Source organism: Ptiloglossa arizonensis, chromosome 6, assembly GCF_051014685.1.
Source record: "Ptiloglossa arizonensis isolate GNS036 chromosome 6, iyPtiAriz1_principal, whole genome shotgun sequence".
In the NCBI taxonomy this organism is placed as follows: Eukaryota; Metazoa; Arthropoda; class Insecta; order Hymenoptera; family Colletidae; genus Ptiloglossa; species Ptiloglossa arizonensis.
In genome coordinates this window covers 18,754,057-18,773,193 of record NC_135053.1, presented here as the reverse complement: position 1 = coordinate 18,773,193, position 19,137 = coordinate 18,754,057, and the positions used below count along the sequence as shown (strand labels likewise).

Here is a 19,137-nt window from a genome sequence, read left to right as displayed (position 1 = left end):
TCTCGATTCTCGAATTTAAACAAGTTTCTAAGTTTCGTTGCAATGTTATCGCCTATTTAAATTCTCCTTCGTTTATCTACGGTACCCAGGTTTATCTCGCGTAAGCTGTCACCGGTAACGAGCCGCTACTAATCGTGTGTTTTATTAAAACAAACGGTCGCTGCGGTTTATATCGGGAGCTCAGAACGTAGTGGCAAGCGTTCTAAAACATCTTGCCGCGAATAACGGAAGTCTCCGTTGCAGCGTTGATATCAAAGGATGCGGTTTTATCTGAGGGTAGATTATAACATCGGCGCTCCTACATGTTTGTAGATGTTTATATTTATTGCGAAACGAGAAAAATATTTTTAGAAATGAATATGTAATAAAAACACATTCGACGATTATCTTATATTTTCCAAAGCTATGAAATCGAAATTTTTATTTTTATTTAAAGTTTTTAACATAGATGAATCCTGATGGTTCTCTCGAAGAATAGAAAGATAAATTCTTTTCATTTTCCTTCTTCTCGAATTCGTTTCGATCGTAGCCAGTATCCGCCCATGATTACGAATGCGTTAGGAAAGACAGACAATATTTTTAAAAGTCACCCAGTAGGTTGCGGCTCCGAACTGGCTGAGGGAAGGGAGAAGAGACAAACACGCAGGCAGGCACGAAAGAAAAGCAGCAGGCACCTTCGAAGGAACCTCCGACTATCCCTCGTGTTGTTGCCTAGCAGATATCCCGCTTTAGGCTCGTTTATCGCCCGAAGCCAGAGGGAAAGACTGGGCCCGTATATTCCGGCCTCCTCTCGCAGGTCTATAGCCGGGACGACTCGTTCTCGACTAAGGAGATTTAAACCCGGTTTCGGATCGAACCCGTTGAGAATTCTCTTGTCGTTTATTTCGTTTGGCGTCCGGACGAGTTCGCGTTTGTGTCCTTTAACTGGTCGCCGGTATGTTAACCATTTTCCGAATTAGCTTAATCGGTAATACCGACTACCTTAGAAACAAACTCTGCATATTCAATGGTGATTGTTTTGATGTTAAATAAACGTACAATATTGATTCTTTCGTAAATAAAAAATCGCGGTGTTTAAATACGTTGACCGATCAGTTACATTAGATTCGCTTAATCTAATCCGTAGCATTTTATACTTGAAACAGAATTTCTGGGAAAAAAATAAAATCGAAAAAGTAAACCTGGTAAATCAAGATTCCAAGCCTGTTGAACATACGAAAGAACCTACACAAAAAAAAAGGAAAAAATCAAGGTTGTGGACAGGTAACAAAGGCCCCTTGAATTTTTAACAGTTCGCACCTAGGCGAGATCCTGGGAAGACGAGGTTCGCCCGAAAGCGTGAAACGCGGAAACCATGAATCGCCGCGTTCGTCTCGGAACACTGAAACACGTGGTTACTTCGCGAGCATTCCGCTGCGCGCGCTAGTCGCTCGAGTCGAGTGGTGGGGGAGTGGATACTAGCCTCGAGGAGAGAACGTCGGGTCACTTCGAGACTGCCGAAGTTTTGAGACGAATCCACGTGTTGCGAGTCAAGATCGCCCGCACGTGTTTTAGGCGAAAGCCAGACGGGTGCGCTCTCGTCCCGTCTAGTATTCCGAAAGCTTCGAGGAAATCCGTTGTTTCATCTGCGAAACGTTTTTTAATGTCCTTTCGAACGCAGGATGCTACTTGGCACAGACAGAATAGGACAGGAAACGCGTGATTGGGTTTCTTAGCGACGCTTCGGATTTATTGGTTGCCAAGGGGAAATCCATTGTCCGTAGGGAGATTTTGCGGAAGATTCGAGAATACCATTAGACATCCAAGAATGAAACTTGCATAACGCGTTACGTATACGTTGACGGGTTGCGTCATTCGTTCGTGGTAAAATTCTCCGATGATACTCGAGGGATCAAAATGTATCCTGACTTTCCAAATAATGCAATTCGTGGTCTCTCTCGTGATGGACGATAGTTCACGGGAGACGGCGCTCTCGTCGCGTGTGGTCCGACCTTCCTAAAAAAAGAAGTCTCCCGGCGTGCAACCGCGTGCCCCGGTGCAAGCAGATATGTATATACAATACGGTCTATAGTAAGCTTTAGAGGGCTCCCGCGGTCTCGCGGAACGTCTCTAATTTTAGAGGCGATACAACCAGCTCGGGAACAATGCATCGCGGAGCGATTCTTTCGTTACGCGGTAGACAATCGCGTCCAAGATCCACGGTCAGAGGGTTTTTAAATTCGCAAACAGAGGAGTATCCTCCCGGTTGACAATTAAATAACCGTTTAAGCAGCTGCGTTTCTTTTTAAAGCCTTTGACGGACAATGATGCGAGGCAACGACCACCAGATGGAGAGAGAAACGACCCCAAGACGTTGAGTAACAAATTTGGTAGGGATTCCAGTTCCACTGACGAGATTCGCGATCGGGCCCCTTGAGGAAGTCCCCCCGATGATAGAACGACCTTTTTCTCGGGCTGCTTAGCCAGCCCGTTTTCCTCTCTCCGCATATCGTATCATTATTTTCGTTGTCGGGTTCGGTACACTCGTTGAGGGTCGACGACGCCGATCGTCGGGGTGCACAAGGGCGAGCCTGATTTCCAGCATCTGCTCCAGTCAAGAAAGACCGCAGTCTGGAACGACTTTGCCTATATAGCCGAAACCTTTGCATGCGCCTTCTCCTTTCGTCTGCGACGCCTTCCTATATTCTATTGAGTTCTTCCAAAAGCACCGGAGCATATGTTTTCGAATTGTTCCGGACCGGGGGACGGCTAAATGATAGACTGACGCTGCTTTTCGTTCACCAGCGACACGATGAATTCTAATGATCTCTTGCAGTTGAGATCCAATGTTCCCTTCGATCATATAATATAATGACACGGTCTTTCTTTTATTTTTAATTTTTTTTTTTTTATTTTTTTTTTAATTCGTTTTTCTTTTGCTCACCGCCCTATCTGTCTGCATTATACGAACGATGTTCGAGCAATCGGCCGTCACGAGTTTCTTTCTCGTCGGCGCTTTGTTCATGCGTCGTTTGAGCACGTGCTGGCACGATACTCGGAGATTCTGATTGAATCGAAGACGCGAATCAATGGGTCTGTTATTTTCTGCGGCGGCATAGGCGTAGATCAATCGTTTCTCCCCTGTTAACTCGAATTTATTGCTTCTTCAGATTTATCGTCGACACGAAAGATAATTTTTTACTTTTAGTAATTGCAACGACATCGGGAATCGAAAATTACGAAAACGTTGAGAATCAAATAAAATACATCCACGTTTCAATATACCGAATCGAAATTCCAAATTAATAATTACTCAACTGTACGAACCCATTATCATCAGCGTAGAATACCAAATTATTTGCTCGTTGAATTTATTCGTTCATTAAACTCGAGACTCGTCTAAGTTCAAGTATAGTATACAAATTCTAAAAGATTAAAAATTTGGACTCCTACAATATTTTAATGCTCGGTGACGGTACTTTGATCATTTTTCAACTACTCGTATCCGTTTTCATTGCTCTAAGGGAAAACTTACATGTTTCTCAAACGACCCTCTTCTTCCGTAATATTTCAAGCTTTCAAATAAGTATAAATTAACCTTATTGTTCCTAATTAGCAACAATAGAGTGGCTACTGAGTCACGCTGGGAACTGGACGAAACGAGCGATGGTTTCCCTCCCCGGTTTCTAACATTGGGTTTCAGCCGCGGAACAGTGGCGTAGGAACCTTGGTTGGGGTAGTTGGAGTCGGAATAGGTTTCGCGGGACCCTCTAATCAGCCGGTATTAGCAAGGTGCGCGCGGATCACCTAGCTACGAAATCGACCGGTCTGTTCCAATGCAGCCTCGATTCCCACGGTGGAATTAAAGATTCACGAGGAGAAAATACCCATCGCACTTGTCATGGGAACGAGCACCGGGTGGCTCCTCGCTCGATTTACAATTGGTCGACGCTGCTTACCGCGGGACAAGGCGTGGTGGTGCGACGTGCACCTCAAGAGGTGAGGGGGATGAAGCTCGCTACCGGGGGACTTGCCCCCCCCCCCTTATTTTTTCTTTTTTCTTTTTTTGCCGCGACACCCGGAGGGGCACGAGAATTTCCCCGGCACTGCTTTTACCGAGGTGCGCGCTTTCAAGGGACATATGTGCCCATCGGGGTACGTGCTCAGTCAGTCAGACGAATTTGGGAGAGGACATTAGGGAGACAACGTTGCTGTTAGCGACCGAGTTGAGTCGCTTTGATTGTCAAATTTGGAACTTTTGCAAAATTTAACAACGCGTGTAAAATACTTGCGGAGCTCCTGCAAAGAAAATAATTAAAATTAGTAACAAAGCGTAAATATATTTTTCCAAAAAGGATAACTTCAAATTTCAAAGTTTTCCACCCCGACTGTAAATATTGGGTTGTTCGAAAAGTCATTTCGTTTTTCAAAATGAATTATATATCCAAATGAGAATATATAATTTAATAAAATGTTTATACACTCTACAAAAATCGTGTTTCATTTTCACAAAAAAAAAAAAAAATGAAATGACTTTCCGAACAACTCAATAATTACTATGTCCAGGATAGACAAATTGTAATATTTCTTCGCCAAGAATTTCTTGTAATTTTTTTCCCAAGTTACGCATATCATCAACCCTTACAGTTGAGTTTTCATACTCTGTGTACGTATGCGAAAATATTTTGATACGTCCTGAATTTACATTTTCTAATTTTCTTTGCTCAACTGTAAGGGTTGGAAGTAGGGGTGATTTTTCGAAAAATCATTACCGAATACAGTGTAACGCTTCAGATAGGGTGGAAAGTTAGTTTTCGTTCTTCTTGATCGAAGTAAATGCATCCCCCTACTTCGAGGATGCGAGAGATTCAAGTTTCGCGTAAAAAATCACCCGGAAGTTGAGGAGCGGTAAAAATCCGTGACAATTGGCGATTTGGTCAGGAAGAGAGGCACAAGCACAACGCGCCGGAACACGTGCATCCTCGAATACACGTGCATCCACATGCATGCGTCATAGGAGCGGGTGCGCATGCTCGGGGAGAGTTCTCTTGGGGGGAAGTTTGGCAGTGCGAGGGCATCGAGGCAGGTGGTAGCCAGATGTCTCTCGTAAGGACTTCTACCCTGATGTCGTTCGCCGGTCGCGTTCGCTGTATATGCGTATATGCACGTATATGCGCGCGCATGGGTGGGGATGTACCTATCCACTCCTATCGAAGCGCACCCTATGCGCACGCCTAACGTGTCCGAGCCTGCGTACAAATTCATCTTCGGGATATCCCGTTCCCTTTCACGGGACGCGTCGCGACCCGACCTATTTCGATACATCTGTGTGACCCGATCGTCAACAGAGATCAATGGAAGGAACAGAAATTAATTATTATTTATAAATTTTATCTATACATTTATATATAATAAATGTAACTACTAACGCAACGCAAAGAGTCGGGCCGAATGACTGTAACTCAATTATTTAAAAATATCACGCATTTAAAATTTATATTCGATACATAAATATTTATTTCTTCGCAATAATCGTGCGGTAGATTCACAAGCTGTGCGTTAGGACGCTGGTTTAATTTCTCTGTTTTTTAATCAAATATACCGATCGTTAATAGACTTTATTCGTCGGTTATTATGCACTAAATTTCACACGATCAACGAGAACGCGATACGTCGTGATTGCATACCGTAGACCGGTACGGATTCGAGTATCACTTTATATCGTGGAATTTTTTATGATGCAATTAGAAATCCACATTAGTGATGCAATTGGTAGAACATTGGCAACGAACGATGAAACACGGTTCTTTTCCCTACGCTTCTGGTAATACGGGATTGTCGCCGAAACCTAGGCGAAATTATAATTCGTCTGTACTTTCGAAACGCGTTGCCCAAGTAGTAGAGGCGACGGCAGGCCCGCCGACCAATCGCCGCCAGTGGTACAGGTATAGGTGTGCTCGTCCGATTTCACGCGCGGCACTTTCTAATTCTAACCGTCATCGTACGCGCAAATGTTTTTTTCGCGACTCGACCTTGGCGCCGGTACGCATGTGCGTGTTTCATTTTGATCGATTGTTGTCGGCTTAGATTTATTCGTTTCACTGCTTTCCTTTTTTCGCGCGTGTTTCACGAGAGTTTCACCGAACTTTACGAGGGTTTCGAAACACGTCGACCTTGATCTTGACTCATCTTCGCCCATATTTCTACATTCGCGTCCATTCAGCCTTTTTTCATCTTATCACCTTGTCGTGCTCGTGGTGGATTTCTTAATGTCATTCATGAATCACTGGAACCGCGAGATGGCTAGACGCCTGGTAAAAGTGACCACGGTACATTGAGCAGATCTTTTCACGGTATGATTACCTTGCACTTGTCCCAACGACGTAACTCGTGATGTCATCGGACGATTATCTACGGACTCGCGGTATTCCACTTTTTGTCGACCGAAGGCTGTCCGCGAGCGGCATGGTACTACAATTTAGCGGTATTAAGCGTAAGTTCTAGCGTATTGTGGTTTACTACCGGTACTTGGAGTAATTTGTGGGGACTAGCTTCTGTCGGTAACGGTAGTAATTTTCAACAACACGTAGTACTACGTTCTACTAACACCGGTAGTAATTTTCAACAGCACGTAGTACTACGTTCTACTAACACCGGTAGTCATTTTCAACAGCACGTAGTACTACGTTCTACTAACACCGGTAGTCATTTTCAACAGCACGTAGTACTACGTTCTGCTAACACCGGTAGTCATTTTCAACAGCACGTAGTACTACGTTCTACTAACATCGGTAGTCATTTTCAACAGCGCGTAGTACTACGTTCTCTGGTCACAGATGGTAACTTTACTCGGCACGTAGTACTACGGTTTCCAAGATCGGATGAAATCCCGACGGCACGTAGTACTACGTTCACTGATCACAGGTGGTAATTTTACTCGGCACGTAGTGCTACGGTTTCCAAGATCGGATGAAATCCCGATGGCACGTATTACTACGTTCATTGGTCACAGGTGGTAATTTTACTCGGCACGTAGTACTACGGTTTCCAAGATCGGATAAAATCCCGACGGCACGTAGTACTACGTTCTCTGGTCACAGATGGTAATTTTGGTCGGCACGTAGCACTACGTTCTACACGCTGCCGATAGATAACCGATAGCATGTAGTACTACGTTCCCTGGGCATTGGCGATAATTTTGACAGCACGTAGTACTACGTTCTACGGATACCAGCAGTGACTTTCGACGATATAGCACTACGTTTCCGAACTACTACTAATCGCATTTTCTAAGAAAACGTACTACTACGTCTGTTACCCATAGACGTGATATAATATTTTATACACTGTTACCGTGTTGTCGTGCGCGTGAAACACTCGAGCACAAAACTGGTTGCTAAGCAAACACGTGCTCGGGGCTGAAGAAAGTCGTAGCAGATCCGAACACTAAGAAGTTATAGTTAACGTATTCCGTTCAGGTAATTCGTCACGGTCATCTGTCCCATCGGTGATAGAGCAACGCGTTCATAGAGGCCCGTACGTCGCGCGGCCGGCACCGGTCTACGCTCAAATTCCGCATATTTTATCAGGGCGTTCCCTTTCATCGGCAGTCCCGAGGTTTTAAAGGCACAAATTGAGGAACGCGAGTGCATCATGCTGGCTCTCTCTCCGTGGTCCGTGGCGTGTGTGGCGAGGGGGTGGGTCGTGGGGGTAGCAGCTGACGCAGGCGGCCAGGGACGAATGGATCTCCGCACCTGGTCCCTAACTTTGGAAAATCGACGACAGAATCAATTGTGCCGACGTAGCACGCGACCGAAGGGGCTCGACGATAACAGTTGCATCGACCCACGGTCTTGACCCGTTACCCGAAGGGAACATTGACTCGCTTCCGAGATAACAGTTTTCGAATCTGTCCGATTGACGGATAGCTTCCGTCGTGACGATCCCGTACCACCGAAGACGCGTAATTCCAATCTACGTAATAACGTGTAAAACTAAGCTCGAAAAAGCGGGGGATAGACGCGAACATTGCGAAAAAAGAAACCGGCAATCCCGTTACAAAATTAATTTCTCATTAATTTTCAAAACGGAAGAAATTTCTTTACGATAATTTTCGTTCCGACCCGAGAAAATTGGAAACTCGTCGTAGAGCCCTACGAGGGAATAATAATCCGAACGATGACCTCTATCCGGTCACTACGGTCCTCCGTTATCGCTGGACCGGGTCTTCTTCGTTCGAAAGCGTAGGATGTCTCGTTTCGAGCTAAGAACGTTTCACGCGAAGCCTGGGTTTCTTTATTTCATCGAGCGCCGATACGTTTCCCTGCGGCAACGGAGACAGCGCGATACGATCTTCCGAGGATACACGAAGCGACCGTAAGTGCCGTCTGGTTTTCCCAACAAACCATGACCATGGATCTGGGGACCGATGGACATTACTCGAGAAGGGCACATCGGCTGGTACGCGCGGCGCGCAATGACCTTATTGTTGCGTGACGAGCAACAGGCGGACGGAAGGAAGGAAGGAAGGAAGGAAGGAAAGAAGGAAAGAAAAAGGAGGACTGCTAGCCGTAGGGCCGCTTGTTGCAGGGGGGAGGGAGGGGGGAGAGCGGAGCGCGGCAGACAAGAACTAAGGAAGTGGCCGAAAAGAGGGGAAAGTTCGGAACTTCGGCAGATGTCCATACGTGCGGCACGCATGCCCGCGATGGGTGCTTCGTTTCTTTCCCTTTCTCACGAGACGCTCGATTTTTCGTCGTGAAACTCGTAAACTCGGGGGGAATGAACGTGTAATCGCGTATCGACGAAAATCATTCGATGAATAGGTTCGTTAACCCTCTTCCCTTCACGGGTAGGGGACGATATTTATTATCCAAAAATGGGGAGATTTTCATGGCCGTCTTGGTAACACGGAATGCCCAAGGTATCAATCGCGGAACAAGCGTGTCTCGAACAGACTGGAATCGAGCCGGCGCGGCGTTTACCATAAGTCGGTATATGCCATAAATGACGCTTAACGAGGAACACGATCCGAACCTCTGGATACGATTTAAGTCTCACTGAAATATGTCGTAAAGTACTAAAATCTTAAAATATTCGTTTCTGTTTTTTTCATTTTTTCCTCTTCGACTAAAAGTTTAAGATGCAAAATCCACGAAGATTGTAAAACGTTCGAGGATTCGCGTAATGTGGTAGAATAAAATGCATTAACAAAATCGAAAAGGTTACGGTCAAACTTAAATTACGATTGTAGTTGTCGTAATTATAAAGCGTAAAACAATTTGAAAACAAAATTATAAAATAATGAAAGTATCGATATTAATATGATTATTTTTTGTTTATATAAAATTATTCTTTTACTAATTTTTCAATTGATGATTTGTTTCGTGTTCACTTTAAAACAAAAAATGCGCGCGAAAGTATTGAACGAACATATTACAGAGACACCTTCCAGACACCCTGTAGATCAAGTAGAATTGTAATGGATTACGAATAGTGGAATTAATGTCTTAAAAGAAGGAGACTTCTACGCCAAGTGGCGTTAGAAACATCGATCGTGCTAACGAATGTCGGTATAGTGCCTTTTAATCTTGTTAGCAAAGTCACCAATCAATTTAACAATTGTCATCAGAGTTGTACGATATCAAAGTCATGCAACGTTCACAGACCTAGACAAAGGGGGCAGCTGTTACGCAGCACCTGCTTGTGTCGCCACCTTTCAAGGAAAAGCTAAGTGCGAGTGCCTGTTCATTAATTTTGCTTGGCGACAGGCAGCTCGTTCTTGCCGTCGAGGTTCAAGCAACCGATTGGAAATTTCGACCGGACGTCCTCGACCTCTGACAGCAGTTTCGCATGCAGATTTGAAGAGGGAAGGGAGCTTAGCAACCGATACGACGTCGACGTTAATTTCGAAGGAAACAGGGGGAGGTGTAGGAAGCTTGACTCTTGGCTCTAAACTCGTTCAGATTTCCGAAACGTATTGTTACTCATTGTTCGTTAAAACATCCAACGAGTCGTCATTTCTTTGATTTATAATTCTAAATAACAATTATTAAACGGTACTACTAATTACATTGATTTGCCGTATTTAATAAACTTTACGTGATTGCGTGTCTTCGTAGCCAAATAAAGGTTAGGTCGAATTTTCATCATCTTAAAACTCTCATTTTTCTGTCCACTATAATTTCGACACTCACGGGGCGTCTTGGCGGTTAAGTCAGGAAATTTCAATTACCCGACAGACCGGCAGGAAGTCTGAAGCACCGAAGTAAGAGGATAGGAAGATATAAAATCCAACAAGATCCGATCGCGTATTACATACTACCCTGCCCTTTCCTGTTTGGCTGTCACCCGTCTCACTTCCTCGCGCAGTTCCGATCTCGTCCTGCCCTCTCGCGTGTCCCTTCTTAATTTCCTTCCAGTTTTTACCACGTTCGTATTCTCTCGCTCTTTCTTCGGTGACTTCCCATTTACTGGGCGTATGTAGCCGTCGTCCTAAATTGTTTAACGAGTGTCGCAGGCGACCCGTTTCGCTTGTCCCTTGTTGCCACCGCGACTGTCACGTGTTGGGTACGGAACAATCGTGACGATTTTATCAGTTCTGCGTTTGTCCACGTGCCTTCCTCCATTTTATCGTTCGTGCATCTTCGCCTTCAGTTTTCCACCGGCTTCCGTTTCCTTTTCTATCCACTTCTGTCCCTCTATCTAATTCACCCGCTAATTTTACGAAAAGAACCAAAAGTTTAACCGTGTTTCAAATGAATAATAATTTTACGACGGGAATAAAAAAAGAGAAACGGTGTAATTAATCGATAACAATCGACTACGAAATCGCAAATAATATAGCTATTAGCGTCATAAAACGGCATCGCTCATTTTCGTGTTACTTATCGCATTCTCTTCGTATTTCGCAATCGAAATCAATTTCAACGTATCGCGGGATGAGTGATCTCTCGTCTCGTATCGATTTTCGCAATCGTCATCAATAAAACGTTAGATGCCCCGTCCGTATAAATATTCATTGGATCGGACAGCCGGTATTATAATAATTTATTCGGAATAGCGCGGAGCAACGCGCCGCGAACGAGACCACCCCACCGCTCAGGGTTAACAATCGTCGTGTACACACAGTTGATCCTTTCTATCTTTTACACGCTCCGCTATCTCCGGGTACACAGTGTGTGCGCGCGCATATTTTCGCGGATCGTGAGAATGCCGAGGAAGTCCTGCGCTCCGCCACGTGCCTCGGGATTTAAACTCAAGGATGCTCGCGACCGTTAGACTTCCACGAAGGCGAAGCCTTTACATAACGCGAGAAAAAAACGGTTACCGATCCGCGCTTAAACGCATATTTACGATTCCCAGGTCGATTTCTGCCTTCTTTTCCCTGCATGTAACATGTAAACAGGAGTGACACGGGACGAGTTTACCGTGATCGAACATCGAAGAGGAAAAATCGGTGCGCAGCAGAATAACAGTCGCGTGCGTTTCTGAATTTTTGATCGAGATTCGTAAAATTGTAAAACATTTTTTAAAATCGATCGAATAATAATTTAAACGCGTTGTGCATCAGAGAGAAAAATTCATTCTTTATGTCTATAAGAAATTAACTGAGAAATTTAATTTCGTTACTGTTAATGTTTGGGAAAAATTGTCTCGAGTATTATTCAGAATTTAATTTTCTACACTTGTTTATTTCATTTTATTATACATATATAAACGCAAGAGTATTACTCGCTAATGGTTCGGATTAATTTACGCATTCTGTCGGTTTATGATATGTGAGTTCACACGTGACGTGGGGGCTCATTCTGCACGTGGTTCGTGCCACCTCCATTCTCACTTTCAAATTTGAATGAAGCTTCGAATACCAGACAGAGGTTGAACGATTCCGTACACGTTCTGCCTTCGCTTTGGACTTTCGATTGGTCATACAAATCAGAAAGTGAAAAGGAAGAGACGCAAGAATGCGATTCATACTTCCCATCCGCTCGCTGTTGGAATTTGTCGCGAGAGAATTTTTTGTTTATTTGTGTAAATAAAAAAAAAAAAAAGATGAAGAATCGCTCGTTTGTTTTTGTCCCCATTTAATCGTTATCGCGAGATACACCACGATCGTTGGAATATTTTTCATAGAAGTCTCGTTGCGTTGTCGAGCGCTTTAAAACATTTCATGTGTTTTTAATGACAAGTTAACGCAAACAGGTGACGATACCAAAGAATTATGTTCGCTCAAGAACGCTGCGTCGTTTGCGAGCTCCGACAACTTGCTATTTTAATACGACCGGTATCTACCTCCGGTTAGAATATCTAGCGAGGTCTTTTTGCGGGAGCCACAGTTTGGACATAGATATACCGCAATTCAACGCCTCGACGTGCCGTGGAGAACGATGGTGTATCCTTGATATTTAAATGTATTGCTCAGCCCCGATGAATTTTTCCACTCATTACGGTCGATTGTCGAATCTCGCCAGTGTTCCAATATACAAATCTTTATTTATCGTTGCTCTGATTTTTTTTTCTAACTTAATTATTAACAGTAGCTTAATAAATATATTCTAGACAATTAAAAAATGTACATACCGATAGAAAAAATAGAATTTTCTTTTTCTTTACCAAGAATAAGAAATTTTCTTTATCAAGAAAAGAAACCTTTTTTTTTCTTTTTTGCTCGTAAATATGAAACGTAATTCGAATTTTCGCGGGCAAAGTTTTTCTTTCGAAAAATCGTTCGATATACAATACAGCTCCTCAATGTGTCGCGCAGTGTACATGGTTAGTTAGAGAATGCTAAAAAGTATTCCTTCGCATAGTTTCACGAATTTTGTCGATGGCCACTCTTTTCCTTTTCTTGCAACGCGCTCTGTGTACAAGAGACATTCCACCTGAACGGCACTCCCCTTTCGGTTCCTAGCATTCCCTTGCAATCGTGCGCTTCATAACGTATTCCCGACTTGTCCACCGTCGGGAACGTAAACATACGTGCACCTGCAGAAAGCTAATGCGCTCGCGCGGAAGATTGCATTGCTAGACTTCGCCAATTAGAAGCTCAATTACAGGGTGCATCGGTTTATGTTTCACGTAGGTTCCTCTCTGTTGGAAAACAGCTGCGGAGAGGGAAATGCGCCGATTTCTATACCACGGTTGCCACGTGCGCGCGACTCTCTAGAAGTAAATAACATTTTACTATACCGAATCCGTAGACTAAATAAAAAAAAAAAAACGCTGCAATAAAAATTCCAAGTTTTTTTCGTTAATTTATTTGTTGTGTAACTACTCACCAACAAGGAATCATGAATTCAATTTTTTTGGGATTATTAATATATTCATTGAAAATAGATCTAGGGAATTTTTGCAATAAATATAAATTTTTATACGAAATATTTGATTTCACCCGTTGCTACCGTAACGTATATTTACATTAAGGTCAAGAGTCGATTGTATATTGTAATTTTTTCGAGGGTGCAAAAAATATTATAAATGTATTAAAAAAAGATCTTTGAACATTTAAACGATCTTGTACTTCTAGGTCATGAATGTTTGTATACAATAGTATAAACCTAGAGAAATGAGAGTAAAGATATCGTCATACGGTATCAATATAAAGAAGTATCTACGTAAATATGTACATTGACAATATATGTATATGCGTACCGATACGAAGAAACGACGAAGGGATACGCAGGGTGTGGCAGAGGTAATGATATGGACAGAAATTGATCGACAATAACTTCGACCAGAATTCGATTAATACCATCACAAATTAATTTTTTGAATGTAAACACAAAAAGTGCAAAATTTGAAAATTTAAAAATTGGAAAATTCAAAAATTTAAATATTTGAAAATTTTTAAATTTGAAAATTCAAAAATTTGGAAATTTAATAATTTAAAAATGTAAATATTTGAAATTTTGAATATTTATATAATTTAAAATTTTTTAAATTAGAAAATTTGAAAATTCAAAAATTTTTAAATTTGAAAATTTGGATGAAAATTTGTACCTAACTCAGTTTGTAAAAATATCTGTGTATGTGTTCATTGTATGGAATGAGGGTGGTTTTTAGAAACCACAAATATAAATATAAAAATAAAAGGATCACCACGAATAAGCGATCGAAATATTCCTGAGAGTAAAATATATATAGCGACGTAAAAAAGCAGAAGCACGAGCCAATTTGTAATACCTTTCGTGCTCGCAGAAGCATTTTTCACCCTCACGTTCGCCCCCCTTTCTCTCTTTCACCCCCCAAAACAGCTGCGTGTACCGAGAGGAAGGTGGGCCCTATGGTGTGTCTCGTAACGAAGTACAATGGGAGGTTATGAAACGATAGCGCCTATAGGATACCGCGAGTACATGTATTTATACGCGACATATATTTGTATAAACATATGCGAAACGCAGATGGCCGGTGAACCTTATCGTCTACATTATTTTTTTGCCTTGACGTGAAAAGATATCTTCATCGTCATTATTTCTCCGTTGACCTAGAGCTGGCCGAGATAATTGACGATAGATCCAGCAACGTTTGCGCGATGACTTCATTCGGAATGGTTAATTACGAATTGGAGGGTAACCAGTTATTTCCGGTATCAAAATCCTACTATTCGATGCGTCTCGACCATTATTATTCAACGTTTGATTTTCTTATCGTTAATCGTCGTGGTAATTATTTTTCTCCGGTATCTTTATTATTAGAAAACTATAATCGAGTGTTATGACACATTAGTTAAATTATTACACATTAGTTATTCGCATATTATGCGTACAGGAGAAATCAACTATTAGTGCGCATTATCTAATGATTGGTTATGGAAACAACTATAGTCGTACATTAGTATTTACAAAATCTAATCAAAATCTATTAATAAGTTATTGAAATTCAATACACCCATAGAATGATTCTACGAAATTAATCTTTCCTTGTTAACTATATTACTTCTTCTTCCAAGACTATAGTTATTCACTTCGTACATGTTAAAGCTGAAAAATAAATTTCTGCCAGAAAATATACAACCTCAAATGTCTACTTACCGTAACGGTGATCGGTTCATGTTCGTTATTTTGAAAAAAAATTATCCACGTTGTTTGATAGCTGTACCATCAATACTAAGCGTCTTTACGGCAAATTGTTGGAACAAAAGGGTTAAACGAGCCTGCCGCCCGGCGACGGCTCACTTTACGATATAACCTTCTGCAACGGAAACACGGTCATAGGTTGGCTGAAACAGTAAACATAAGCGCAGGACCGTTGCGTTCGATTTACGTATGGTGTGGCGAATATGTATATACACGAGTGCTTTGTGTGGCGTTAGTCGGCTATCGCGGCAAGTTACGTCATCCTGCGAACTTAGCTTCACAGTAGCTGGAATGTAAATATAATACGTTAGAATGTCGTGCAGCCGACCGTTTACTAATTGCACTTGATGAATTTACCCGGTTAATTAGTCGAGCATAATTTATCACGAACGTGAAAGTTCATCTACGATAATATTATCGTCTTGATCTCTCGATAATATAGAAAAATACAATCGTGGCTACAAAGAAATATTATATAAATGGAAAGTTTTTTTTAGCACGGACGATCTCGATAACGCGGTGAATCGATGGATAGAAGTGTGAAGGTGAAAACGATACGAGACGAATTATTAAGAATTCGTCGATCGACATTGAGAACGTTGAAAACGTGACAGGAGCGTCGAGACAATTCTTTTTTTTTTCTAATCTCAGAGAAAGGAGCAAAGAAAGCGGTTAGGGGTGAGAATGAATAACGATCATTTGCGGAGGAAGTGGACAGGAAATCCTTGAAAACGAAGAAGGAGCGAACCACTTGTAACCGCAGAAACTGACACTCGCCAGACTGTGGTCAAGATTGCCTCTTGGATGGTGGTTTCGGGCAAGGGTGAAGAACAAAGGGGTGGCGAGAGCGATAGTTCCTCGACAAAGAAGAGGAAGAAACGCGCAGGATGGATGGTCAGCCATCCGTGATTTCCCGTCTTCGCTTTTGTACCAGAAAAAAAAAAATAGCTATATCCGTTACGCATTCAATCTTCTCGCGAATTTCGGGGCTCGTGGTTCTCGATTCGAATTGTTATACGCAAAGTGTACTCGGTGCTCTGCCGAGTCAAAATCTCGTATATAATTCTCCCCTTGGAAAAAATGTACTCTTTAATTCATCCGAGAACAATCACCGGCGTACTTTATTTATTTTATTTCTCAACTGGAATACAATTTTGTAATCTTCATAATTTTTCTATCGAAGATACTATTTAATTATTACCGATGAAATTGATCTTGTTCGCAAAATAATGTTGCAAAATTTGAGAACCATTTTTGAAAATTTATTTATTTTTCTAAAACGTTCGAAAGCGAGCGAGTGAAATTTCGAGACGACGACTCGCGAATAAGAATTGCCGATTTTTCGGTTTCCATTGAGCTAGCGCAAGACAATGTTCTCTTTGTTTTGTTTTTAGATCGCGGTCTGGGTACGATTCTAGTAGCGGCGGAGACTCTGACACCGAGTACAGTGGCAGCGTCTGTCGCGGAGCCACTAATCAGTCACAGAATCCGGCCTCGACAAATGCGAGCATACACGGCCAGGGGAAGCACATAAACAAAGGAAGGTGGACCAAAGAGGAGGTAATACAACAGAAGATTTATGACGATCTAGAATTCGTTCATTCGATGGACACGATCGAATTAGTCTCGAGGAAGAAATCAGCTCGGGAGTAGGGATGACCGAATACTCGGTACATCCGAATCGAGCCGCGTATTCGATGCTGTTATTCGACATTTTATATATACAAAGTGTCTCGAAACTATCGGTACGACAAAATTTTTAACACACGTACGAAAAGAATTGTTATCACAAGTACGAAAAAAATTTGTAATGCATCAATGCTGTTATTCAACATTTTATACATACAGGGTGTCTTTAATCTATTGGTACGAAAAAATTTTTAACACACGTACGAACAAAATTTTTAACACACATATGAAAAAAATTTTTAACACACGAACGCTGTTATTCGACATTTTATACATACAGGGTGTCTCGAAACTATAGGTAAGAAACATTTTTGACAGACACGCGAAGAAAATGAATCGTTTTCTACATTCGAATGCTACAGTTCGTAAGTAGCGATGGGTTCGAGACACGTGACGTAAGTTTCGTATATAATGCGAAACGAGGATAATTGGAAAGCGTCGTGAATATCGAAGGTCTTGAACGTTTCGTCTTGGAGGTCGACCGTTGTCGCAATATAACGTCTACCTCTATACCCCCCCTTCTCACGGATCTGTAAAATGACACGTGTTATATACCGTTTCTTGCGTACATCGTAAAAAATAAACCTTACTCGAAGTCTTTGATAATTCGTCGAGTAATTCAATTTCTATTTGTAGTCCTGAAACATTTGGATAATTGTTTTATAAACATAATTTTTAGATTGTTTTACAAACATAAATTTTGGGTAATTGTTTCACAAATCTAATTTTTTGATAATTGTTTCACAAACATAATCTTTGGATAATTGTTTCACAAACATAATTTTTGGGTAATTGTTTTACAAACATAATTTTTTGATAATTGTTTCACAAATCTAATTTTTGGATAATTGTTTCGCAAACATAATCTTTGGATAATTGTTTTACAAACATAATTGTTTCACAAACATAATCTTTGGATAATTGTTTTACAAACATAATTGTTTCACAAACATAATCTTTGGATAATTGTTTTACAAACATAATTGTTTCACAAACATAATTTTTTGATAATTGTTTTACAAACATAATTTTTGGTTAATTGTTTTACAAACATAATTTTTAGCTAATTATTTTACAAACGAATCAGATTCATTCCTTATATATTTTGAAAAATATCATCGTTACTATTATTTTTGTTAACGGAGTACTTTATCAAGCAAACACGTAACACAAAGTGAAATAACGAAAGATTGGCGGTTAATGACAAATTCGAGTAAAATTGTTGATCAAAGATGAAAGGACGCCGCTCGGCCAGTGTTCTTTCCTTTTTCTTTTGGGATTCGAAATTTCATAGTGCACATGCAATCGCGTCATCGTACCGTGACTTTGATCAGATGTAACGCAAGGGGAGGGATACAATGAGCATAGGTCTCGAAAAAAAAGGACCACCCTTCGTACCTTCTACAACGAGTTACGTCCGCAGGCAGATGCCCTCGACCACCCCATAGTCATGTGCCAGCCCAGAGTAGACGACGCCGTACCGTATGGTTTCCCGTGGGAAAACATCACAGAGACCTATCGATCCTGTGCATTTGTTACGTGACCTTTTCCCTTTCTATTCTGACGCAATTGCGTAATGAAATCTGCTCACCATAAATATGTCCAATTTGTGACCCATGTGTCCCGTAGGTCCGTAAAAAATTCATAAATTTATCGCGGGTAAACTATTGTTGAATATCGTTCGGTAGATTTAATTAAGTACAGACGATTGTTGAATCGTGACGTTAAGATTAGAGCGAGTGAAATCTAAAATTTCGTCCTTTCAGGCATCAGGTAACGCCAACCTTGAAAGAAGTTAGAATTTTTTTTGTTTTTATATGTTATTGTATGTTTTTATATGTATTGTTTAAAAATATAACGAAAAGGTAGTAGAAACTTTTTTCTGTTCATTCGGAAACTTTATTCTAAATTTACTAAATTTTGCTAAAATTCGAACGACGACGAATGAAAATTTTCTATCGTTATTTATTTGCAATGTGAAATACAATTTGATTTTTATCGGACAAACAACCCATCGAAGATCGTTCACCTTTTATCCGTTAATCGATATTTCTATCTTGATGAGAATTTTTCCCAGCGATCGTCATTAACTTCGTTTTAATTATCCTTAATTAACGCACGAGTCTTTATTCGGTGCACTCGGATTGAATAAATTACGAAAATTCAACGAGCATACTTTTCCAGCATGTATACATAGGTGCACACAGATACGATGATTTCATTTACGTACGACCTTCGTGGTCCTTTAATAACCTTAAACTGTCACCGAACTCGTGTTACAGCCGCTATCAGATCTTGTTTAAAAAATTATACCATACTGCGTAAGAAAAAAAGAAACCCGGATGACCTTCGTTTGCCCTCAACGTTGCCATCTATGAATGAAAATATTTTTATC

General features: G+C 41.3%; 1 protein-coding gene across 2 annotated transcripts in view; it reads left to right on the top strand.

The window, feature by feature from the left end:
- Myb (proto-oncogene like protein Myb) overlaps positions 1–19,137 on the top strand; it is a 45,386-nt gene that overhangs the window by 14,579 nt on the left and 11,670 nt on the right. For both annotated transcript variants that reach the window (XM_076315411.1, XM_076315412.1), the window contains exon 2: positions 16,448–16,613. In XM_076315411.1, coding sequence (XP_076171526.1) covers positions 16,448–16,613 — 166 coding nt within the window. The remainder of the gene's footprint in view (positions 1–16,447; positions 16,614–19,137) is intronic.